General features: G+C 39.4%; 1 protein-coding gene across 3 annotated transcripts in view; it reads right to left on the reverse strand.

Annotated features, from left to right (window-relative positions):
• Positions 1–2,079: 2,079 nt before the first annotated feature.
• Positions 2,080–27,613, reverse strand: part of LOC107042135 (probable beta-hexosaminidase fdl) — a 55,287-nt gene continuing 29,753 nt past the window's right edge. For all 3 annotated transcript variants that reach the window (XM_015263037.1, XM_015263036.1, XM_015263035.1), the window contains exons 3-6: positions 21,344–21,487; positions 19,919–20,181; positions 4,632–5,967; positions 2,080–3,652 (exon numbers count right to left, since the gene is read on the reverse strand). In XM_015263037.1, coding sequence (XP_015118523.1) covers positions 3,505–3,652; positions 4,632–5,967; positions 19,919–20,181; positions 21,344–21,474 — 1,878 coding nt within the window. In that variant the 5' untranslated portion in view covers positions 21,475–21,487 and the 3' untranslated portion in view covers positions 2,080–3,504. The remainder of the gene's footprint in view (positions 3,653–4,631; positions 5,968–19,918; positions 20,182–21,343; positions 21,488–27,613) is intronic.

A 27,613-nucleotide genomic window follows, 5' to 3' on the forward strand; every position in this document is an offset into this window, starting at 1 on the left:
CAAATGTTGACATAATACAAAGTAGACAAGAACACAATTTCATGTTATATAACTTTTTAAGTGATCCAGATGCAAAAATCATTAGTTAAATGAGAATGTATATTTTTTTAGTACAGGATGTATTGAATCGATCGACACAAAAATTTATGCACAAGTGTCACTCTATAATGCTAACTATTAGCCACAATTTCAGATGTTCACTCCAACTTTTACACGTATTATGGAACTTCACAGTCACTCTCAGATAAAAAGATTAGAAAAACGCAAATATCGCGAAAACTTTGAATGAACGAGTAATCATATTTTGATTCATCTTGATTGGAGACAGTAAGACGAGTATTTTGAAAAAAAAAGAAATGAAATCGGACTAGTAGGGATAACAGGTCAATTTCTGGACAATTTCAACTTGCATTGAATATTTCATAAATAAAATGACAATTGTACTTATTATTTCAGCTTTTAATAATATTACTCGTGTATAATTATGTGATCAATCATTTTTTCTGTTGATCGATATTCAATAAATAAAAAAAAATATGGCCTAGTCGTTCAGAAATTAGGGGTTTCGGCTGCATTCAACTATTTCTTAATTTAATTATTCTTTGTTTTGGTATTTTCACTTCAAATAATTTTTTTCCGCTAATTAAAACATTCTTGAAGGTATGGAAGCCTTCATATCCCTATTTAGGTGATTCTTCTATTTCAGAACCTACCACCAAACTTGAATTTCCCTTAACCGTCCAGCAATTGGCCTGTGCACCCTAGTTTGAGAGATATTGAGCAAAACAGTTTTTCACAAAAAGTTGAATATCTTCCAAACTATTTACCTGTTTCCGCCCATCTGTAATCGCATTTTGTAATACCATAAGAGCTACAATCTCACCAAATTTCAACTTTGTATCTCCATTTTTTCGAGAAAAATGCCAATCATTATCAAGCTGCCCCTTGTTACGTAGAGATATTGTGACATGATTTAATAGATTTTATTATAAGGAATCATTTGATGTGAAAAAAATCAATTCAGTCGTGTAGTTTTCGGCATACTGAGGAGAAAAGATTTTTGAGAAATTGCTGTATCTCAACAGGGACAAAAAAATTTAAGGATGTTCTACACCCTTTCTGTCAAAATTCACGTTTTTTCAATTTTTCTGGCAAACTTATGATGGAATTGACGTGAAAAAATATAACGTTTTTGCGTTTTGTCATTATTTAATGACTGACGAAATTTTAAGGTGGTGCGAACATTTTCCTGTGTTTTCTCTAAACTTTTAAAAAGAATCACAAAACTGTAGAAAAAACGCATAAAAATTATCGCACCACTACGCAACTTCGTGAGCCATTAAAGAATGACAAACCACAAAATCGTTATATTTGTTCACGTCACTCCCATCGATAATTTGCCAGAAAAATGAAAACAACGTCAATTGTGGCTAAAAGGGTGTCGAACATCCTTAATAGAAAATTCTAACGAATTCGCTAGACAATTCTATTGCATTTCTATTAAACTTTCTAATTAGTTTTTGGCCGATTCTATTGAAATGTTCAACAGAATATATTCTATAGAAGTCAATAGAATTACTCTATTGAGATATTTTCTGTAGAATTTCCTCCGCTCAAATGTTCAAAGTTTTTTTTCATTTTATTTTTCTTTTCTTTTCATTAAGAAATTTCAACAAAAATTTTTTTAAAATTTATATAGAAAATAATTCCTCCCCATTGGGTTTATTCCCCAATATTATTCAAAAACGCTCTTTGAAAATGTTCAGCATTTTTTCGACGTTTCTTTGATTGTACAATCGTAATTTTTGGAGACTCCAGGGCTATGTAAAACTAAATAGCAATTAGAGATCATTTCAGATTATCAAAATAAAAAAAAAACTGTGAAGATTACGTTCGAAAGATAATCCACCCTGGCCTTAAATTTTTTCCTGCGTGAAAAACTACTTGACCGATTGAGTTGAAATTTCGTCCAGAAGTGCTCCCAAATAATACCAATTACGGCACAAATTTTCAGTTTTTTAGCTTTAACCTTACTTTTTTTTGTGAAGAGTTATAAAACATTTCCGAAAAATTCGCACATACATACACACATTCTCTAAAAACGAAAAAAAATAAAAAAACATAAAAAAATTCTCTAAAAACATCATATCTTCACATTTCATTGCATTCCAGGCAAAAGTAGAAGATAGTTAAAATCAATATTATAAAGCTTCCATTCGGAAGCAACAGAAATAAAATTAGATCAATAATTATATAATTCATAAATTATATAATTCATATTGCTTTCTTTCTTTATTCCTTGCATCGATCATGCAAAAAATGTTGAATAATACTTTTCATAACTTGGAAATTTATCAAGGGATGTATTCTACGATTGCACATGTAAACTCCATTGTTCTACAGTTGTTCATTAATTGTTAGGAACAACTAATGAACTTAATGTACTATTTTTTCCATCGTTTTCATCATTTCGTTGATATCCTCTTCACGACTTAGCTAAGAATAAAAAAACTGAGTGTTTGAAAGGCACTTTTAAACAATAAAATGCCAACAATATTCTATCTTCATTTTCACACTCAATAGGTTTGTTTGATGAGCAAAGAATTCAATCTTACTGTATAATTAACCGTTTTTAATGTTTGTTATCAGAAATTACATTTTAGGTGAATTGTGGCAGAATCATTGGGCGTACGAACCAGTTTCTGAATGTAAGAAGAAACTGCAAGTTTTTTAAATTTGAAAATTCTTTTTAAAATGTACATTAAATTTTTTCGACTCATTTAGTTAATTGTTAAATCATATCAGCCAGAATTAATCGGAGATGGAAACATCAGTAGACCTTTTTCAGCAGAGAATTCCATGAGCTACAAAAATGGTTGAAACCCATTTTTCTTCCAATGCAGTAGTTTCATTAGAGAGAATGCCAACAGCCTTTTCTTGTAAAAAATTCTTCTAGATTTACTCATTTACTTTATATAACAAATCCAAGCAATTGGAATATTTTACCATTTCATTCTGAAAATAAATAAATAATAATAATAATAATAATGTTCAAACAATCATTTGCAACAATTCACACAAAATATTTTCTGAATGAGAGAGGAAATCATAGTACAATTCAACCGATACTTTCATCCGCGTATGTATCAATCTTCGATAAATCGACAAATTATTGATTTCATATAAAAATTCGCTCTACAAGAGCCCTCTTACACTTGGACCCTGTGATAAACACTTCCGATTTGTCCCTTTTACTCTGAAACAACAATGCACTGATTGAACTCACCGAATTATTGAAAAATCTCCATTGTGTACAACTGTAGTATAAAAGTTTTCGCGTCACATAAAAATTTTAGTTTTCGCTAAATCCTCGAATTATCTTAATAGTTATCTATAAGTATTTTCTTGTATTTATTTCTCTCAATTTCTTTACACGGGACGTCGTATGCACGGCCAACTGTTGATGATGCGGCACAGGCCCCACCTGGTCTAGGTGATACTCGGTCAGAGACATTTTCCAGGGTTCTGACTGCACCATTGCGGCCACATTGCCTCTGTTTTCAATCCGCGAGTTTGGAGAACGTCCATGTGGGCTGATAGACGAGTATAGACGCTCTCTTCTGTAATGTATCCTGCTGTTGGTAAATCACTCCTAGAAAAACCATAAAGATTCATTAACGACTGTTTTACACAATTATAAAATATCAAATCATTTCGATGAAAAACGATTTCATGAGGAAAAGATAGTAAATATTTTTTCCTAAAAATTCTTCCACTATGAAAAAACTTGTGCGATATTTTTGCATAAAATTGTAGGTTTTCAGAAGAAAACTCAATTGACGTCAAATTTCATGTCAAATTTCATTTAGCAAATTTTACCACTTGGTAGCTCCAAAATAGTATGCGTCATTGCTATAAATTTCACTATAGAACTTTTATCAATCGATTCGAACTTTCATAAACCTTGAAAATTTCAGTTCGATAAAATTAGAAACTTTCTGGTATCAATGGAAAAAATATTCATATCGAATTCTCAAGTACACTGGTGAACATAGGTAATCGCAATGAATTACGAAGAATGAGCTGAATGAGCGGATTATCGCCATACGTCGCCATACTTGTGACATCACAGCATATTGTTGGATAGAATTTTAGAGTAGGTAGGAGGACATTACATGAAAAATTCATACTTCTCATATGATAATGATTTCGTTCGTTACGTGTTTAATATTTTGAAAAATTGTTGTTTCCAATTATTGTTTCTTCGTTCTCAGTATTGTTTCTCTCGTAATTTCTTCTCTAGGAGAGAAAAAATGTCAAGTAGTAAAAAAAAAAATTCAAGAAAATTCGATGAATTATTTCAAAAGGTATGTTCCTTGATCGAATTATTTAAATACTATTTTATTTGCGATGTTCAATAACTCCAAAATAGTGATTAGTCATAAATATTTGAAATAGTATTTCAATTAATATTTTGTTCAGTTCTGCCATGCACATATTGTCCTTGAGTTTATCAACTTTTTTGTTACTCTCCCTGTGGTTCTCATTTGTTCATAGGGGGTGGGTGCATCTTCTCAGGACATCAATGAACCGCTTCTATGCTATTCTAGTTTATTATTCCTGGTGCTTACCATAATCTCTCAGCAAAGGCAGACGCTCTGGGCCACAGTCGGGGCCCCAGACTGGCCTGTCCAATTTGTTCACTCCACAACGCCACCTCGCCCCCCATCACCAGATTGGCAGCCTGATAATCCCTCCACGGCCTGTGATTATAAACAGTCTGCCACGTCCTATACTCCCCACAAGCAGCCTCCCCAGTCTCTCTCCACTTCCCAAATCCGCAGTCCAAGTACCAGGCGTCAACATGCGACAGGATCACTCTGAACCCATCGTCAAGGAGATCCCCAGTCTCAGGCCAATTACTACCTCCCCAAGACTGGATAACATGAACCTTAGGATCGAAATGAGTGGTGATCCATGGTCGTTTGGTCAATGGTGAGCTCCAGAGTATTACAGCCTTCGGTATCTCGTCCTTGTTCGCCCTGACAATCCTCTTGAGCATTTTTCCTTCGAAATCCGCCCATATGGCGTGCAAATCCGTGAAGTTCGATGCTTGCATGGCTTGAGTGATGTTTCCATACTGTGCCCAACATTCTAAGTTCACCTCGTCTCCCCCAATATGAATAATGTCCCTTACTTCAGTAATGTCGAGTATTTCTTTGTACAAGCTTTCGAGAATCTTGTAAGAGTGCTCGTTAATAGGGTTTAGCTGTCCACAATTTGGTTCTCCGCAGTATGACGACCAGGGTTCTTGGTCAACGCATAAAGCTAGCTCTCCAAAGCCGTATTCAGGACCCCACTGCCAGCCAGCGCCAGCATGGGCAGGGGAATCTATCTCTATTATGATTCTGATGCCTCTGATTTTAGAATAATCTACTAAGTCTTTCATGTCTTCGGGTGTGTAAATCTCATCTCCGCTGAAGGCACCCCATCTCGCCATCTGGGGGAAGATTGAGGACTCGAAGGGAAAGGATTGCGAGTCCGAAATGTGCCAGTGGAAGGTGTTCAGTTTGGACGCTGCCATCCCGTCGATCACACGTTTTAGTTGCTCTATGGGGAAAAACTGACGACCAGTGTCGATTAGGAGTCCGCGGTAGTGGAAGGATGGCTTGTCTTCTATGGAGGCTTTGGCGAGGACTCGTAGAGTCCCCTGGCGACCTGCCGAGTCGTCCCACCAGAATAGTTGGGAAAGGGTTTCCAGGCCGTGGCGAATACCGTAGTAGCTCTTTGCGGATATCTTGGCTTCGAGGAGACGATCCTTCTGGGAAAGGTCCAGGTGATAGGACTCGTCGGTGGAGAGAGTTAACTTGGTGCCGGAAGCGCCCGCCGCGTCCAGGTAGATGACGAAGCTGTCGATGCTCCATCTCTCCCGGGCGTTCGGCATCTTTATTAAACTTCTGATGTTTCCTAGAAATAACATGAATGAACGGAAGAAAATTATTAGAGAAAGAATTGGCAGATCACACGGAGAAAATTATTTGGTGAATTTCACCAACTAGTTGGGGAAATTTAACAACTATGTAGGATTCATGACAGTAGTTTTAATAAAAGATATGATACGATTTATTCATAGAAAAGAAAGTTAAATGTTCAAGTACATAAATATACAAGTCTTAACCCGACACTACGAACTCCGGCTAACAACTAACTCCCCTAATCATTTGCTCGTCCTTAAATGCTAAAAGTGTCCTGTTATCCTCGTCTTTCTCACTCACGTTCACACTCATTCCTTCTCATTCTATTTTCCACTCAATCTTTCTCACTCTACTATTCACTCATTCTATTCACTCACGAAATTATACTCAGGCCCAAACCTCACTTTATTATTTTATAATCTGACCCCCGGTCTCTCAATTCCGCCGGGTACTTCCCCGATGGACAGACACTCCGGCGTATTTCCCCGTTGACCCGTCGCGGCTATAGAACTCGGGCCCGCACTGTCATTTTATGGCTTAATCCTCGGCTTTCCCAAAATATTCCATCAGGCCTTTTCCCACCTCCCCTCATGGCGTTTTCCCTTCACTATGTTTTTCCCCACTAACACTCATTCACTTAAAATATGTATCCCACAACTATTTAATTAAAATTCAGAAAAAAATTTTTTAATTTCATTCGACAACCATTTGGTAAATTTTCAATAAGCGTTCATCGATTTATTTGATGGATCAAATTTATCGAGGAATTGTAGATTATTGGGAAAATATCTTCTAGGGGAGACATTGAGCGATTGTCACGATATAAATGATTGCGGGATTGTTTACAAATGTATATATGCCCTCACCATCCAGTTTGGTAGTCAAAATTGATTGAGTGAAATTGAAAAATCTATTCTGAATTTGAATTAATTAGTTGTTGAAATTTACCAACTAGTTGTTGAAAAAATGAATTGCCAACTAGTTGGTGATTTTCAACAACTGGTTCGTGAAATTCATCAAATAATTTTCTCCGTGCACGTTTTTAACACTCCGTTGGTCGCGCCTTAAGCGCCACGCCGCACCAGCATAGATGGGCATAATGATAAATTTGAAAGATCTAGCAAACATCTGAAAAAAATCAAGAGTGATTTAGATCGTACACTTGAAGAAGTTCCGTGAGATTTTTTATGTTCAGTGTTACCCTTAATTATATATTCAGGCTCGAAATGGTCACGTTTTTCTAAAAATTTGCTTGGTACACGATACACAGCCTGGAGTTTTGGAATAGAAATACGAAATCTAACTACTTATGATATTTTCGGAGGAGATTTTTATTTATAGGGCTTCTAGACACTTTAAAATGAGATGTCAAATCTTTTCAAAAATTTTGGAGGCTTTACTGCAATGTAATTTAAAACATCGGAAAAGTGCGGCGCGACGCTAATAGCGCGGCCAACGGAGTGTTAAGGAAGAAGAAGCTAAAGGAACCGAGCTAGATATGGTGTTACACCCCCATGAATTGGCGAAACACGGTCAAAATCAGGGGGTTTCGAGTGGCGATTAATAATGTGTTAATAATGTGCTTTTTATGTACCAAAAAAAAAATTTTTGTACTCAATTAGGTCTTTTGAAAATTGCATCTGACAGTTTGGGCTCAAAATTATGATTGTTTGACTCAAGTTGCGTTATCTACTAATTATGTGTTATTTATGTACCAATGGAAGAATTTCCCAGATATCATTAATTTTGTAGAAATGAGACAATAAATATTGGAAGCACAATGGGGGCGGTTTAATTGGTGGACGTTAATCTACCAATTATGTGCTCTTCATGTACCGCAAAAAAAAGTGTCGGTTCAGTAAATTTCACGTGAAATACTTGCGAATTTAAAAAACTATAATTTGAGCAGTATAATAAGTGGAGGTACATGTGTAATTTATGTTTTTTCTTGTACTACCAAAAAATCTATTGTTCTGAGAATTAATTGAAAAGGAGATGACAAGAGTTCTGACGGCTCATTGCTGCAAAACCATTGTATGAGAAAAATTGAGCTAATCATCGCGTCGTCATTCTATATGATTCCCAAATCAACTCCAATCATAATTATGGGCCCACCACAATAACAATCGACAACCCATCCCGGAGGATTTAAATAAGGAAACAAGCATAAAAAAATTATGTGTTATCTGATTCGAGTCACGGAGTAATTATGTACTCTTCAGGCCCAGAGCTATGGACTGGTTGTCCATGTGAATCATCATGACTCCGAGAGGTTGAGCGGAAAATGATTCTTCGATTTATGTGCTCCTCAAATCAGGTCGAATCGTAATTATGTACTCATCGTAAGCACGCTCTTCAGTGAGAGGATCGACTAGACCTGATTGAGGTGTACCTAATGATGCGTCATTTTTTCGCTTAGATGATTTACTGATAATGTGTCACAAATATAACTACGTGAATTGATTAGGTACCCACATTACAGATCATTCCTGACACCGACGTACCTGAATTAGGTTTGATGGAAGAGATAGAGTTTTGAATAGCACCAGAGAATTATGTGTTATCCGATTAGAGTCACGGAGTAATTATGTACTCTTCAGGCACTGAGCCATGGACTGGTTGTCCATGTGAATCATCATGACTTGGAGAGTTATGGCAGAAAATGACCCTTCGATTTATGTGCTCCCCAAATTAGGTCGAATCATAATTATGTACTCATCATAAGAATACCCCCCAGTAAGAGGATTGACTAGACCTGATTGAGGTGTACCACATACAGTCACACATACAGGGGAGAGACAAGTCTCTCTGAGTCAAATGTTGACTAGGTCACAGTCAACACAATCTATCACTTCGTGGTTTATGGACTGGATCGAGAAAGAAAATTTGCCACCTCCTAAAAAATTCATTTCTGACTGCGCTTTAACACTACGTGCAAGCGCTGTCAGAGCCTTCACTAAATATCGTACTGTAGATGATTATGCAAACTTATTTTTAAACTCAGATGAATTACCCTCCTGCTACGTGAGAATCGACGTCGCTGATTGGATGAAGGTTTATACCACTCTGATAGGAAAATTAAAATTCAAAGCAGAGGTTGCAGCGTACTATAAAGCAGGAATGGGAAAACTTTTCATGTGTCTCACTTTGAAAGAAGCAGAAATCATTCTGCATGCTTTGTTTACTGTAGCACTCAGTACACATGGAGACCCCACGGAAACTGGGGACGATTCGGCGTGTGCCGTCCAGAGAAATATTTTGGATTTAATTTCCACAGAGGACATATTTCTTGAAGAAAAGATTGGAGCAGGAAGGAAACTTGAAGAAAGACGGGCGAAAGACAATCTGAAATTCGTAAGAGGGAAGATGACAAGTGGTAACAACAACACTGAAGGAAGTTATAAGCTGTACTCATTACGTCACAACCGATGGACATATCAAGAGCGCAACAGAGTGGAATTTAATGTGAAAACGAAGATTACTCCTACTTTCGTTATTTATATGAAATAAATACATAATTTCTTGACAAAATGTTTATAGTCGTGAAGTCGATAACGGGCCTCCCGGAAATATTTTCTCCCGGAAATGTGTTTCGTAAATTTTATACTGTAATTCCATCATCATATTAAATCAATCAGAAATATAAATAATTCACATATCTTATGACGTTAAAAACATTCAACACTCACCTAATCGATTATCGTACCTAATCGATTATCGTAGTTTTATTTGTGAAACATAATCAGTAAATCATCAAAGCGAAAAAATGACGCATCATTAGGTACACCTCAATCAGCTCTAGTCGATCCTCTCACTGAAGAGTGTGCTTATGATGAGTACATAATTATGATTCGACCTGACTTGAGGAGCACATAAATCGAAGAGTCATTTTCCGCCGAAACTCTCTGAGTCATGATGATTCACACGGACAACCAGTCCATGGCTCAGTGCCTGAAGAGTACATAATTACTCCGTGACTCGAATCGGATAACACATAATTCTATGATGCTATTCAAATCCATCTCTCTTCTATCGAACCTAATTCAGGCGCGTCGGTCTCTGCAATGATTTGTAATGTGGGTACCTGATTGATTCAGGTAGTTTCATTTGTGACCCATGCTGAGTAAACAATCAAAGCGAAAAAATTTCGCATCATAAGGTACGCCGCAATGAGGTCTAGTCGATCCTCTCACTGAAGAATGTGCTTACGATGAGTACATCATTACGATTCGACCTGATTTGAGGAGCACATAAATCAAAGAGTCATTTTCCGCTCAACCTCTCGGAGTCATGATGATTCACATGGACAATCAGTCCATGGCTCTGGGCCTGAAGAGTACATAATTACTCCGTGACTCGAATCAGATAACACAATTTTTTTATGCTTGTTTCCTTATTTAAATCCTCCCCTCCGCCCCCCTCCCTCACTGTGACGCCAATTCAAGGTCATGGACCCTTCCGGGATGGGTCGTCGATTGTTATTGTGGTGGGCCCATAATTATGATTGGAGTTGATTTGGGAATCATATAGAATGATGACGCAATGATTAGCCCAATTTTTTTCATCCAATGGTTTTGCAGCAATGAACCGTCAGAAATCTCGTTATCGCCTTTTCAATTAATTCTCTCAGAGCAATAGATTTTTTTTTGGTAGTACAAAAAAACACATAATTTACACATGTACCTCCACCCATTAAACTGCTCAAATTATAGTTATGTGCTTTGGGCCGAGACACGGCATCCTTATGAGAGAAGCTGTTGAAGATTCGGCCTTAGGTTCTCCCTTTCAGCCCCTTTTACCCACCTTCATTGTTTGTGGAGCATGCGCGGGGCGCCTGCTGATCAACAAGGGCGGCTAACTTTATAGCGTTGAGATTTTTCGGTCATCTTAGACGCCCAAAAAATCACTTCCCGTTTTAATTGTTTTTGTTGTTATTCCTACATATTTTCTGATCCTCAAAATTCAGAAAAATTGTTGTGAAATTTCCAATTTCACGATCATGTCATCGTCCAACTGGGAAAGTCCTTCTCAGAACCAGAGTGGCTCTGGTTTGGAGGACGGTAACGCATCTGACGACAGTCAATTGAGTGCGTTTAGTTATTTTCAACGACATGGGGTACCAAAGCCCCGAACCAACCTGGTTGATTACGGGGAATCTTCAGAGGACGAGGCTCCTCCTTCCAAGAGGCGCCGTTCGGATTCTCCGGGTCTCGCTGCTCTGCAAAACCAGGTTAACCTCCTTACGTCTCTGTTGTTACAAAAATCTGCCAACCCGTTGAGGGTCCCTATACCTGCGGCCAATCCAGCGGACGTCCATCAACTTTTTTTTGTTTAGTCCGTTGATTCCTTCACCGCCTTCTTTACAAGAGGTAAACCTGGGGTCAGTAAAAACAGAAGTGGATGAAAGACGTCGCCTTCGCCCGGCCAACGACAAGCGCCTGAAGGTACTTTGCGAGCTACAGCGTTTCGACTCTCCTGAATGGCAAGAGATTAGATATTCAAATACTCTCAAGAACGTCACTGCTTCGCCGGGCTTCACTAGCTTGAAAGTAAATGGGGAACTTTGCCACCTGGAAAAGAAGGATCCCTTGGCTCCATTGGACCGTGTTTTCGGTGGTCTATGCAACGCAATACTCGAGCAGAGGGAACTACTTCAATCTGAACTCCAAGGACTTCTAAACTGGGTTCATTCCCCGGATTTTTTACCGACCTCAATGTTGGATAAGTTGCCTTTGGTCGCAATTGTAGCTGCCTTTGGTCCCAATTCTCGTATGTTCAAAGCCTCGGAGCAAATTTTGCAGATCATCTGCGGGAAGCGGGCTGAGACGATTCAAGGACGACGGGATCGTCTTCTCAGGGAACTCCCCGTGAAAACAACTCAGGCTGCTCTTAGTAAGATTCCACCCTCGTCCGAGTATCTTTTTGGAAAGGAGAACCTGCAGCCTTTGATTCAGTCCATAGGCGGAACTCAGACTTGGCTGAGTGTCCCTTCCTATATCTCGTCAGCCAGAGTTACACCCAGGAGAAGTTTTTCCAATCAGAGATCTTCCAATCAGCCGTTTCGTGGCAGCTCTATACCAGTTTTTTCCCACAAAGATTCCTCTGGCTCGCAGCAATATTCCCGGCCGCAGCAGCCCCGTCTACAGTCCAATGTTAAAAAGGAGGCCAAAGAAAAATCTGAAGACTCCTCCCGTCAGAAAGGTAAATGACTTTTCAGTTCCTCGGGCCTTAATCGGTGGCCGATGGTTTTCGAGACAAGTGGGAAGAGCTCGGAGCTCCCCCACACATTCTCAGTCTCATTTCTGGTACCAGAATCCCGTTGGTCTCGAAACCCACTCTAATCGGCACTTGGCGACATTCTCGCTTCATTACAAAGACTTCACCGGATATGTCCAAACAAATAGAGCTTCTAAAGCTTCAGAGGGTTTTGGAACATCCAAAAAGAGGAAGCCCGAGCTTCATATCAAGAATTTTTCTAGTTACCAAGAGCAATGGCAACTTTCGCCCCATCTTCGACCTGAGAGGTTTAAACGCCCACCTCCAAGCCAAGAAATTTCACTTAATCTCTCACCATCAAATTCCAGATTTTCTTCAAGACTGCGACTTCATGACCAGAATCGATCTCTCAGGCGTACTTTCACGTGCCAATCGCCAAATCACACAGGCAGCTCCTTCGCTTGGTCTACAACGAGGAGCTGCTTCAGATGATGAGCTTGCCCTTAGGCCTCTCATCTGCCCCTCTCACTGAGGAAATCCTGGCACGTGGCAACTGGAGATGTGCCGAAACTTTTCGTAAACACTATTGTCACCGTGTCTCCACCAAGGAAAATTCAATCTCAGTATTTGCTAGTTTTAAACCTGTTTGAAGCCAAAGTTTTTGGCTTCAAACAAAACGCATGCGTGTCACACGCACGGTGCAAATAGCCACGGCCTAAATGAAATTGCCCGTTGTGCGACGTTGCCGAAGTCTCGCTAAATGCGCCCGGGCAGTATAGAGTGAATGCGGCAACGCTCGGGCCTAAATAACCCCGCGGCGATTCCCTGCGGAGATGACCAAAGTCGCAAGTTCTCATATGGTGACCAAACTAGGGTTAATATGATTAAACATTATTTCTTGATAAATCTCTGTTTGCTCTTTTATCACTGATCTTCCCCAATATCACATAGCATTGAGCGGGGCGCCAGCAGAAAACAAACATATCTCTCATAAGGATGCCGTGTCTCAGCCCAAAGCACATAATATTAGTGTTTTGAACTCCAACAAAACACTTGTTATGTGCGGAGGCCGACACACGGCATCCTGGAAAGTTTCTTGCTGGCTGAGAGCTTCTACTGTCGGACTGAGGAGATTGTAGCCCTGAGTGTTAGAGTTGGGAGACAACGATTGTAGTGGAGATTGGGAAAAGTGGGGGTAAATTTGAGGACCACAATCTCCTCAGTTCAACCATATGAAGTTAGCCGCACTGCTTACTGATCAGCAGGCGCTCCGCGCATGCTCCACAAACAATGAAGGTGGGTAAAAGGGGCTGAAAGAGGGAACCTAAGGCCGAATCTTCAACAGCTTCTCGCATAAGGATGTCGTGTGTCGGCCTCCGCACATAACAAGTGTTTTGTTGGAGTTCAAAACACTAATATTTTGAAAATTCGCAAGTATTTCACGTGAAATTCACTGAGCCGAACTTTTTTTGTGGTACATAAAGAGCACATAATTGGTAGATTAACGTCCACCAATTAAACCACCCAAATTGTGCTTCCAATATTTACTGTCTCATTTCCACAAAATTAATGGTATCTGGGAAATTCTTCCATTGGTACATAAATAGCACATAATTAGTAGATAACGCAACTTGAGTCAAACAATCATAATTTTGAGCCCAAATCGTCAGATGCAATTTTCAAAAGACTTAATTGAGTATAAATTTTTTTTTTCGGTACATAAAAAGCACATTATTAATCGCCACTCGAAATCCCCTGATGTTGACTGTGTTTCGCCAACTTCATGGGGGTTGGTGTTACTAGTGCGTAAAGTTTCCGTTTTTTGTACGAAGCATGATACATCCTATTTTTGCCAGCAATAACTAACACCGTTTAATTGGAAACGAGTAGCCCATATTTCATATGACACTCCTCCTCAGGTCCAAATTTATTATTCTACAATAATCAACAAAATGTAATATCACAAGTAAATATTTCTATCCGGAGTAAATGTTGCAACGTAACGTTAAACCAGAGGAAAAATCTCTTAGCACCTATTTCAACCGAACTTTACCTACTCCGATAGACTATACAAATGTACTTTAAAAGGTGGCAAAGTCGTTAGGACTCTCAAGCGTCAGATAAATTAATGCCTAAGGATAGTCTATCTCGTGAATTCATCCGTAATTGGAGAATTTTTATTCTTAACTCGGGAGTAAAACTATTCTTGATCTGAGATAATTCGGTGCTAAGTCAATAATTTCCATTTTTGAATCGAGAATGATTCTCTTTGCACTTTGCAAATAGATAGTAGTATTTCTGGATCGAGAACATTATTTCTTACTTTTCAAGAGCATAGAGAGCTGAGAATATCAGATGCATGCTCGGTTGCATCAAAAATTTTAATTCACGATCTTTTTGAAGTGAGTGGAAAGACAAAACGGTTTAAATTAGACAGAGTTTGACAGTTTTGTCAATTGTTTAAAAATGAGTTTCTTTAAAATAAAATCAATTTATCAAAATCATCCCCCTCCACTGGGTTCCCACTTTGTCGTTAGTGAGGGGGCTCGGTCGCGGACGGTGGAGGTCTTAAGGACTACCGCCGCCCGCGGTCGCTAAGAGGAGCCCACCCAATCCATGTGTGTGAGCGGCGTAAGCCATGGCCTCGGCCATACTGTGCCNGATGAGACGGGAAATTGGCTGAAAAGCCTTTTCCCCGAAAACAAAATAGCTGGGGGGCTTACTGTACGTGTGGTCGCAGCCTCGGAGCTTCCCAAGAAGCACTGGGTTGTACTACAGGTGTAAGACCCAGATCTAACCGCTCAAGAAGCACTGTGCTTCCTTGAGAAACAAAATGCAGGACTGCAGGCCAGAGAGTGGGTTGTCCCTCGGGGCAGTGAGAGCAAGGACGCGAAAAATGCCCACTTCGTTGCGCTGATAGACGACCGATCACTCTCTGTTCTGAAAGCCTGCAACTACAGACTGCACTGCGGGATTCAAAAAGCAACTGTCAAGCTGCTTGCGAAAGACCGTGGTGAAAGTCAGAAGAAGGGTACATAGAGGTACCAGGAAAGTAGTCATCATTATGGCTGCAACCCGGGTGCACATTGTACAGATAAATTTGCATCACAGCAAAGCAGCCTCGGCTACTCTAGTCAGGCCAAGCCCTGGGCAAGGCAAGGCCTTGCTGGTCTGCCAAGCTGGGATTCAGACTGTTATAGCATTGATCCAAGAACCATGGATAGTGGACAATGCCATTAAGGGCCTCAGTGGTTGTGGCAGAATCTATCACGCAAACACTCAGGAAAAAATTAGATCTTGTATTGTTATTAAAGGACTAGACTCTTTCTTCTGTTCACAGGCTAGTGAGGGAGACCTGGCTGTGGCACAAGTGGATCTGGGCCTGGGACAAGGCGAGGAAATGAGCCTGGTTGTAGGGTCAGTTTACATGCCCTATGACTCGGCTGAACCACCTCCTTCGAAAAAAGTAAAGGACCTATGCAACCATGTGAAGGAAAGAAGACTTGAACTCCTGCTAGGTTGTGATTCCAACTCGCACCATGTAGCATGGGGGAGCACCGGCATTAACGGCAGGGGGGAAAGCCTCCAGGAATTCATAATGGGGGCCGGTCTAAACATCCTTAATAGGGGGTCAGAACCTACCTTCATAGATCGGAGACGACAGGAGGTCATAGATATCACTCTGGGGACGGATAGAGTGGCAGACATGATTGGGGACTGGAGGGTCTCAAAGGCCCTCTCAGCGTCCGATCATCAAACCATAAGAATGTCCATCCACACAGTGAAAGAAACGGAATGGGTGAGAAACCCAAGACGAACAAACTGGGGAAATTACCGAGAGAGTCTATCTGACAATCTCAGGGATATCATCCTCAGATTTAACAACAAAAAGCAGCTGGAGGAGGCTTCGATTGCCCTAAACCAGGCCATCATGGACTCCTTCGAGACAAACTGCAAGCTTATCCCGAAAGGGCAGCCCACTGAGACTCCTTGGTGGTCAGAGAGGCTCGGTGGGCTGAGGGGCAAAGCTAGAAAAGCTTTTAACAAAGCTAAGAACATGAGAGCGGGCCCCCGTAAGGAAGACGCATGGAAAACTTACAGAGGCTTGCTCGCAGATTACAACAAGGCAATAAAGGCAGCCAAAGAGGACTGCTGGAGGGCTTTCACAAGCAATGTGGAGAGTCAATCGGAGACCTCTAGGCTGGCAAAAATCCTTGGAACAAACAAGACTCCATATCTAGGGAGCCTACAGGCACCAGATGGCAGCCACACGGAAACCATGGGAGAGACTCTGAAACTCCTAATGAACACTCACTTTCGAGGCTTCATACAGGGCCAGGAGAGGGACAAAGAAACAATGCAAAATCAGAGGGATGTCTACGAAACCCATGATTGGGCATTGGCAAATAAAGTAGTGCAGCCCTGGGGGGTCAAGTGGGCCATCAAAACCTTTGAACCCTTCAAGGCACCGGGACCAGACGGGATCTACCCAGCCCTATTACAGGAAGGGATAGAGACTATCACGGGACCCCTAACCAAGATACTCAGAGCTAGTATAGCCCTGAAACATGTCCCTAGTGTGTGGAATGAGACTAGGATAGTATTCATTCCCAAGCCGGGAAAAACCGGTTATATAAAACCAAAAGACTTCCGTCCTATAAGCCTCACATCCTTCATCCTGAAGACCCTGGAGAGGCTGGTGGATAGACACATCAAGGCCGGGCCCTTGGCTGACAGAACCCTCTCCCCCTGTCAATATGCATACAGGGAGGGAAGATCAACAGATACCGCCTTACATCACCTGGTGGGACTGATTGAGGGACAACTGGCGGTCAAGGGTTTTGCCATAGGCGCCTTTCTGGATATTGAGGGGGCTTTTGATAGCACTTCGAATCCGGCTATAGAAAAAGCCATGGAAGAACGACAGGTGTCCAAGACTATCATTGCTTGGACACAAAACATGCTGAAAAGCAGAAGACTGTCGGCAGGACATGGGAGGGTATGTGTGGAGGGACGTCCGACTAGGGGCTGTCCGCAGGGGGGAGTTCTCTCGCCCCTGCTATGGAACCTGGTTGTAGATCGACTTCTAAATCAACTAAGTGAGGCCGGCTTCCACATCACCGGTTTCGCCGATGATGTGGCAGTTGTTGTGAGAGGCGGATTTCTGAGGGTGCTAAGGGACCTGATGGCAATAACCTTCAATATCATTGAGGACTGGTGCAGGGAAACTGGCGTATCGGTAAATCCAGCCAAGACAACAGTCCTGGTTTTCACCAGAAATTATAAACTGGAAAAGATCCAACCTGTAAAGCTAAATGGCTCGGAGATAAACTACACCAGCAGACTGAAATATCTGGGTATGCTCCTGGATAATAAACTCAGCTGGAAAGAACATATCTGTACTCAGAGAAATAAAGTGTTTGCCTCTATGTGGGCATGCAGGAGAGCTGTGGGCAGGACATGGGGACTCAATCCTAAAATGATGCTCTGGCTCTACCAAATAGTTCTACTTCCGAGACTGTTATACGCTGCGGTCGTCTGGTGGCCGAGGGTGAGTAAGACGGAAACAAGGAACCTGTTGAAAAGCCTACAGGGAACCTTCCTGAGGGCTGCAACAGGAGCCATGAAATCGACACCTACTGAGGCGCTAGAAATAGCACTCAGTATCCCACCCCTCGACCTTAGGGTTGTGAGTTGTGCTACCACAACTGCATATAGACTAAGGTGCCAACTAGAATGGAAGATGACGGGCCAAGGCCATACAAGGCTTAGCCTAATCAATGATCGACCCTTCATAGGTAAGACGGATAGGATTCCTAGGAAGTATCAGATCAGGAAAACTTTCAGAACGAGTATACCACCCAGACAGGAGTGGCTAGACTCGAAACGTAAACCAGGACCAAGAGAGGACTACTGGTTTACGGACGGCTCTGGCTTCAATGAAAGTTTTGGGGCAGGCATCTACCGTCTGAAAGATGGCTTCGGAGAGAGTTTTCCGCTGGGCCATCATTCAACCGTCTTTCAAGCAGAGATGCTGGGCATACTTAAGTGTGCAGAGTATCTGAACGCGAGAGACACAAAGAAGATGAAAATATTCATCTGCAGTGACAGCCAGGCGGCGATTCACGCTCTGGAAAAACCCACTACAGAGTCACAGGTGGTGTGGGAATGCATGCAGGCATTGGACACACTGGGTAAAAACAACCGGGTCACCGTAACCTGGGTGCCAGGTCACCATGGGATTCTGGGTAATGAAGAGGCAGATAAGCTGGCCAAGGAGGGTACAGAAAGGGTGCCCTCACACGGCCTGCTTGGCATGCCCTTCGCATTGGGAAAAACTCTTATTAAAGAACATTTCTAGCGAGATCATGTCAGGCGTTGGGAGAAAGTTGCGACCTGCAGACAAGTGAAACTGCTTATGAGGGGGCAACTGNAAGAAGACTGCAGACTGTGCGGAGGCGATAAGGAGGGCGTCATCCACATTTTATGTGAATGCCCCCTATTAGCACTCCGTCGCTATAAAATCTGGGGCCAGGCTTTCCTCGAACCAGAGGACTTACAACAAGCGGCTGTCACCAGCCTTATTAGCCTAGTGAGAAACACAGGGCTGGAGCTGTGTGACTGACCGAAACTAAGGCGGATGTTACAAAAGATCGTATGATTTAGGTGACTCTGGGCGCTTTAAGTGACCAGCCGCGCATATTCTATTCTATTCTATCAAGATCATTCAACAATTAACCGGAAGGTTCATTAACTGCAAAAGTCGTCATCTACAAAACCGGTGATTTTATAAGAAATCTTCAGAAAATCTTTTTTGTATTAATCATAAAATTTCTACACAAAAATTCTTAACGTTTTGGAAATATTTTGAAAATATGACTTAGTGCGTAGAAAATAAACAAATAATATTAAGACAAGAGATGATAACGGGGAAAAATCAATAAAGGGCAATAAATAATGATTGACCTTCTCATAACAGGGATGATTCTTGTGCCTTTTGACCCTTGCAAAATGCACCCCTTACGAGGTATTATCCTCGTGACGTTTGTCTATTGCAAAGCACACTGAGAGAAATAATTGGCTCTCAAAAAGCTATGTTTCACTTGAGGAGATTCGATAGAGTAGAACAAATTTACTTGAGGGAAATTAACCAACTTGATAGAAGGAAATTTAATCTTTCACAAAAATTAAATAATCAGAATCCTCCCTAGAAGAATTTGCATTGTTGCCAGGAAAAAATATACACTATAGTAGGCCAATCATTTGATCTGAACGAATTGCATAAGTTTACATCATAGAAAAAATGCATTGACGAGGATATTTTTCAAAAAAAAATTGTGCCCTTGAAATAATTTAGTTTTGCCAATAAAGTTCGTTTTCGACAAGAAAATTGTAGTTGAAATCAAGAAATCATAAGAAACTATCAGAAATCGTGGAAATTAGAAAAATCATTCAAGAAATCACAGGAAATCACTCCATTCTAAAAATCACTGAGCCATCAAAAAGAGCCATCAGAATTTGAAAGAATTGATAAACATTCTCAATCGAAAAACATGAATATTTCTGACTTAAAAGTTAAAGTTTTCACAGAGTAAAAATATGATTCGTTAGAAACATACATATAATTTCGAATCGAGTGATTGTTAGTGTTAAGTTTTTTGTTTAATTGATAGTTTCTAAACAATAAACCCTTCCTGTTCATAATTTATCGATTTCTATTTATTTACCAATAAAAACATCCTTGGCATGCTCGAGTAGACTTTTCACTTCCTCATCCCTCGTATTGATGATAACTAATTCAATGTGCTGAAGAGATAACGCAATCATCTCTTCACCGAGGATGACGCTGCCAGTGGGCCGCGGCCAGAGCAATCGAGTGTTACCACCGCAGAGTGCATTGCACGTCGCGAGGGACGTACGCGATGTTCTTGACGTACGTCGCTCACATCTGCCCGCTACACAAACCCACGTCCATGGGCTGTTGAACGATCTAGAGACAATACAAATTATTCAATGGAGGGACTAAAGATAGAACAAAATGACAGACTCGTTTCAGTTCAACAATATTGTGAATAATTTAGCTTACTAGGCATTGATGAGGTAAGACATTTTGAGGGTTTATCCCATGAAATACTTTACGTCAGAGACAGCTTATTTGAAATTGCAACCTCTATGAATTCCTCGGATCATTAGAAAAATAAAAAAAATGAGATTAAGCTAATTTTTTCCAATTATCTCTGTTATGAGCGATTTGATTGATGAGAAATTTATTCCACAAGATAAAAAGTCTTCTGACATTGTATTCGTTTTTCAAAACATTCGTGATATTAATTCAAGAACTGATGGATTTCAATAGACACATTCTGTTGTTAATTACACGGAGAAAATTCACTAACTGGTTGGTAATTCATCTTTTTCAACATTAGTTGCTGAAATTCACCAAATAATTTTCTCCGAGTACGATATTGTCCCGGTAATTATCGGCTCCAGGAAAAAACCGAGACCTTTGTTGTACGCAATTTTCTCGTTTATAGAAAAAGTTCCCAATATTCTCTCTTCAATTTACTTAAGAGGATCAATATCTAATCAGAAATCACATTTACCGTGATTCATTGTTCCATTTTACTACTGAGTTACTACAGCCAAGTAAAAAATTGTAATGGCTTTATAAAATATGAATTGCAAGGGGGGAGACATATCTTTCATGAATCAATGAACTCCGCCACAATCTTAAGTATTCTGCATCAAATGAATTTTTAATGAATATTCATGCAATGTTAATTCCCCTATACACACGTGCATACATCATGCAAAAAAATAATTATCCTGTAATACTACGTGAGACTACAATCTGACTTTGTAAAGCAAATTCAATACTCTCCATTTATCAAGTCAAACTACTCCAATTTAAGTCCCCATGTTGATATAGTTTTTTACCTCGAGTAATTCATTGATTCCAACGACAGTGCATCTCCAAATTCGACGATCGTAATGTTATCACTTGTCTCATTAATCATCTGACGTGATAACTGCTTCAAACTATTGTGTTAGTGCAACAATCATGCAATCATTAAACATTCATAAGTGTGTTAAGGAAATTTACAAATAAAATCCAGCAACAATTGTACAATCATGGCAAAATGTTACGTTACCTCCTGGGGGCGAAGGGCTGGAGGGATACGAGAGGTGGTGTGTGCGCGTACATGGCGATCAGGAGGATCCCAGTGATGAGCACGAGGAAAAGGAGGACCTTCCTCATCCAGCCACTGGGGAGGCCCCCCATTATTCTTCCCCACCTGTCAGTGAATACAAGTAGTAAGTAGTGAGAATCATTAAAAGGTAATAAAAAGGAACGCATCAAAACCTATCAATCAAAGTATCTGGAAATGGTTTACAATTTTTTTTTAATTTCGCAGAGTGTAGGAGATTCAGAAAAAATAAGGAAGACATTTTTTTGTGTATTTTTTTCGCCATAAGATAAAGTTTTCTGACCTGTTCTTTCGAAATCATTTATTACCACGGGAAATACAGAGGAACAAAGGTTTTGATTTTCAGTAACAGTTTCTGGATTTCAGTACTTCGTGGTACTGCAATCCAGAGACGAAAAGAACTGGATTCCGGTGAAATCAGAGAAAAAGTTTGTTCTTGGTAATTTTTACTGAAATCCAGTATGCATGGTAGGGTGAGCTACCCAGTAGACGGACACTATCCTGTAGATGGACGAGCTACTTTTGGATAGGAAATTACACAAAAAAAAGCTGAAATGTGAATTGTTGCTTTGAATTTTCACTAACTATTATGATTCTCAACCCCTGAATGGCGATTTTTTTTCGATCATTTTTTTTTCAATTGCGAAAAAACAAACGTCCATCTACTGGGCATATCTTAGGTGTCCATCTACTGGGCAGTTTACCCTACTTGACCATTACACCGAAACCTTCCGAAAATGCGTGTTTACTACTCCGTCTGGATGCAGTTCCCATTTGTTTGAGCGAAGGAATCAATCTTTTCCAAATGAGGGCTAAAACGGGGAAAGGTTAAACAAGGAAGAGTTAAACTATGGAAGGGTCAAACGGGGAAGGGTTGAACAGAAGTCGCACATAAATATTTGTTATGAACATTTTTCCATATAAAGTTCGCTAATCCTCGTTAGGTCGTTAATCCTCGATTATCGAACTAACAAAAATATGTTATTCATTATGAATAATTGACACCAATAATTTTTTTATCAATTCTCCCAGTGAATAAATTACAAGAATTATTGGTATTTTGATGGATTTATCGGGACGAAAAAAATCAAAAATGTTTTGTATCAATTGGAACCGATGAAATAGTGAAGTCCTGAAAGTTTGAAATTTTTTCCTTATATTTATCAATAGTCATACACTGTGATAGTTTTGATAGCGCTTCCACCGATCGACAGTTCGGTGCACGTAAAGGAATCCAGTACTTTGGTTCTTAAGATGTTTCGTCTGTAGATCTCCAGAGTGGTGAAACGGAACGGGAGTCCTATTGTTATTCAGCCATGACTCAATCGTTGAACACAAAAAATTAAAATTTTCAAATAAAGTTTTCCATTACAATATTGTCGTTTTGAGCTTCGATTTTTTTCCGTGAATTAATTTTTTTTTTGCAATCAGTTACGCGTATTGCATTATTTTTCAAATTTTTTTTAAAATTATCGGAATTGTATAAAAATGCATAGAAAAAGTGGCCATGTCGCACGAAGTGGCCATTTCATTTTTCCAAGCTGATAGTCCTGCAGAGTATAGTAGAACTGATTGTGCCCCTCAGAGTTATCCCCACTTTACCTAATCACCACTTATATCCTTGTCTCCCACCTCTGAAAACCAAAGACACAATCTCCTCAGGCTGATCGTATTCTACTCGGTTCAACTGTGTGGTGTACAACCCATGTGATCCCATGTGGTCCCCACGTTAAATCCATTGAGAGTGACAAAAACAAATAAAAGATGGATCGTGTGTCTCCAATTAAAAATATTAAACTTTGAAACGGTAAATTAGTAACAGACGAAGTGTATAATTTACGTTTGAAACAATCGGAGACCGGAGAGAGTAGGAGAAAGGCCGATGCCAGTGATGAGGGCGATGAGCGCATCAATAAAAACACCTTGCATTGAGGGACGACGAGTTGTAGACTTAGAGACAATGAAAAAACGGATGATTCGCAAACCAAGTTGAAAATAATAAAAGTATTAAAAAATAGAGAACTACAACGAGTTATTTTTTTAATACTGTGGTGTATCCCCCTTCGAATCCTGATTCAATTGTCTATCATCGAACGGATCTCAAGAAGCCGCCTTGGTAATGATTGTCTTTGAGTAACTTGGATATTTGACGATTCTCTTTGGCGCTCTTGTGCAGAACACATCATATTTACTCTGTTGAATAGTTAAGAAAACGGCCCCAACCATTTTATTAATCTGTTGTCATCATTTAATGTGGGATATCACAATATAATGAATATTCTCCGTAAAATTTACACCGAATGACTAGAAGATTCGTACCACGTTTAAATTTCGCGCCAATGAGGTTGAGAGCGACATTGTCACATCTCATGGTGGAGTGAACGAAAAACCATCCCGTGTAAAAAAATGTTTCGTTCACGATGTATGCATGATGAACCGTTGATAATTGCATTTACCTGACGTTCACCCTGTGAAACAATCCTAAACGTCTCATGAATTCTGCAGTTCGTGATAGCAGAGAGTCGTAGACCATTCATGCGACGTTCATAATGTATATTATGAATAACTCTCCAAATTAGGATTGTATATTCGAACAGAAAAAACGTTAAGAATCCTTCGCATTCAGCATCAGGAATATGTACTGCAAATGGTCTATGAACAGATGATCAATGCGTGGAATGTTATCGTTGTAGGAGATTAAAGATTGAAAATTGCGCAAAAAATGTGAGAAAAACTGTTCAAGACCATAATCAATTCATTACAGTCACTTTTATTATTACAACTCTGTTTATTGAATACAAACAATTTCGACTGACATGACATGGGAAAAGGGGGGAGATTACATAGAAAATTAATCATTAAGTACATTTCAATTTGTAATTTCAGGGAAAGTCGAAGCGTTCAGCACGTGTTTATTGTGAATTAACCAGCGATTTATTCGAAAAATTCTACACTAGAAACGAACATTTTCTTTGGTATGACTTTTTGCCCGATATAAGACCATTTGGTGAATAGTTTTGCGTTTTAATTTCTTTTCTTCATACGACAAGCACACGTTATTTATGATTCGTAGTCAGGAAACGTTCATGGACTATGTATGAATCATTCAGGGGGTGTTCATAGGTCGTTTATGAGATTGCAGTGACAGGTTCATCACCATATATATCGCAGTTACATATTATATAAGTAAAATTTTTAATGATTATTTCACAATAAAATTTGATAAGGATTCGAGCTCATTAAAAATGATATTCATAACTCAAAAGTGGATGAAGTATGATTCGATTAATCAGTGAGTGTCTCAGCAACGTTCGTAAATATTATCCAATGAGGGCTCAATTAATTGTCATGAATATAGAAAACTTTAGTACCCTATAACATCAGTCCTCCGTGTCTTCAGCACTGGACGATTTTTTAAATGATAAAATGCCAAGATGCACTTTGTTTTCTTGCTAACATATAATAAAAGATAAATACACAAGAACTATTGTAAAGATGGTTTTCTTACAATAATTCTTAAAAAATTGAAATTGAAAAATTAGAAAACTTGATATGAATAAAACAAATGTTAAATTTGATGAAGAGAGGAGTGATATAATGAAGAAGCAAACAAAACATTTTTACTCCACTCCCATCATGGAAAAGTTTTACGATACTAAAATGGGAATTCTTAGGCATTCATAGCTTTTTCAAAGACTAATACTAGTCATCGTCATCATAGAAACGCCAAACTCCATTGCTGGGTGATGGAGAATAGAGTTCTTTCGAATAATCGGCCTTCCAAGTCTCCGAACTTCCACGTCGATCGTTGCTCGTTTTCAAGCTCTTCTTACCCCTGTTGTTCTTATGCTTCTTCGTGTCTTTTTCTTCATCAGAGTCACTCTGGCTGATTTTTGATCGTTTGAGTTTTTTGTTTCTTCTTAGAGGACTCTTAGCTAGCCCTTCAGAATCGCTTTCACTCCAATTCCACGTTTTGTTAGAATCGATAATTTTTTTATTACGGGGAAATTCTTCATCAGAATTAGTAAACTCTTCTTCAGGATTGAAAGTTCTCTCTCTATCATGTTTCTCGTCCTTCTGTTCGTAGTAAAGTCTTCGAGGCCTACTACCTCTAGGAGAAGCATAGGCAAGATCAATGCCAATACACCCACGATTACCCTTAGGAGCTATATCAACAGTCTTGAATTTTTCCGTCATTTTGCTCTTCATATCACAATCAAAATCTGTCCTTGGGAGACTTGATGAGGAATTTTGAGATTTAGTTGTCTCGGAATGAATGAAATTTCCCTCCTTATTCTTCCTCAAATGACAAATATTGGAGGCAACATTGATGATCTCCGGTTTTTTAACTTTGTGTTCATCAAAATTAGGATTTCCAGCTGAGTTCTTCATTCCTTTCTCATTTCTTGCCGCATACGTACGAGTGATTGTACGTGTCGATGTTTGTCGAGTTTCAGTACTCGCCACATTCGAATCCTCATTCAATATTCCGATTTTTGGCTGAACAAAACTGCGCAATATCTGACGGCAATCTTTCTGCCGCTGACTAGAAAGTCTGGTCTCCCCTCGCTTCTCTTTCACTGGTGAACATTTACCCATACACTCAGTGTTATGTTTTGTTACGGCAGAAGGTGTGATCTTCGGTTCCACTTTATTGTTGGACTTCTTCAATACATCGTGATGCTCTGATGGCCTGGTGTTCAACCCCTTCTTCCTCGCATTCACTTCAAATTTCCCTTTGCTATAATCAGAACTCCTGCAATTTTTCCCAACATTCGATTTCATAAAACCCTTCGGTTCTGCACGTTCAAACTGTTCATCTTTCTTTTTTTTCTGCGTTGTCCATGCTGTACAAATCGTAGCGCTCACACAGTGTTTGAACGCTGCTGGTCCCAACCTGTATTTCTCAAGGGTGTTTTGGAAAACGAAACCTAAATAGAAAAAAAAATCTCTCCTGAATTCCAGTTTGTGGAACTCGCAAGGTAACACCAATACGATTCATTCATCACACCTGAACTTCAATCGTTTCATAAACGTCATCTGGAATTTTTGTTCTCTCCTCGAGTTCTTCTACGGCCATATTGGGTAGAACATCTTCAGGGTTGTACATTCGTTTCAAAAGTTGTCTTGTCATTTCCTTGGGATTTTTTTTATATCGCGATGCTGTCATCTCCAAAAATACAGAGCCCATCCATATTCCACTCCCTTTCAAGACTTCAACCTGAATGATTCACCTCATTAGTGTCGATAATGTTGCTTAATTATTAATTTTTTACAATGATTGAAACACCACCTTTTGCAGTCTCGTCTTATCAACAAAAATTGGTCTCCTAGAAGAGATGCCTTGCTCACCATAATGCTGTTTGACATATTCAAAAATGTTTTCGAGACAGTTCATCGCTTCCTCTGTGACTACAAATGAAAAAAATTTTTTTCTGTTATTCAAATAATCATAAAATTGTAAATTCTCATTTGAAGCAACAGTCATGTGGCAACAATTAACAAGCAAATTCGGTACAATTGTCGAATGCTATTAACAAATTTCGGCAGAAATTTTCGGTGCACTTCTAGGAATTTAAAAGGAAATGATAGTCCTGCCAAAATTCCAAAAGATGATGAAATTACAAATTGACAATTTCAATAAAAAATCAGTGAAAACTGTAAATTTCAGTTCAGTCAGTACATGAAAATCGATAGAAAAGCGGGAAATACGAGTAAATACATTCTTAAATTTGTATCGAATTGAAAATTCTGCGTCATAAGTTATTGAATATTGATGATTTAATGTAACTTTAAAATCAATTCTCGTGTTCCATACAATTTTCACTGAAATTCAGTGGAAATTAACGCTTTTTTTTCTCATAAACATCGGTTCCAAGTTAAATCTTCTAAAAATGACTGTATTTACCATATTTTTCAAATAGTATATGATATTCGAGTATTATGAATGATTTTTGGATGATCCGATGAGATATTTTTTATGAATTTTTCAAGCTATAAAAAATTGTTATTACCAAGGAACCGAATAATATCGGGGTTAATCGAAATTGGTTACTTATTAAGTAACAATTAAATTACTTGTAGGAAAATCTGCACACGTCCCACATCGATCAGATTCTTCTTCTTCACTGAACATACATTTTTCAACATTTTTATGTTGATCGTCTGGAGCATCATTCGTTTTCCTCGAAGATTTTGAATTCTTCTCAATGT

This window comes from Diachasma alloeum, unplaced genomic scaffold (genome assembly GCF_001412515.2).
Source record: "Diachasma alloeum isolate Michigan unplaced genomic scaffold, Dall2.0 Dall_scaffold_00422, whole genome shotgun sequence".
Lineage (NCBI taxonomy): Eukaryota > Metazoa > Arthropoda > Insecta > Hymenoptera > Braconidae > Diachasma > Diachasma alloeum.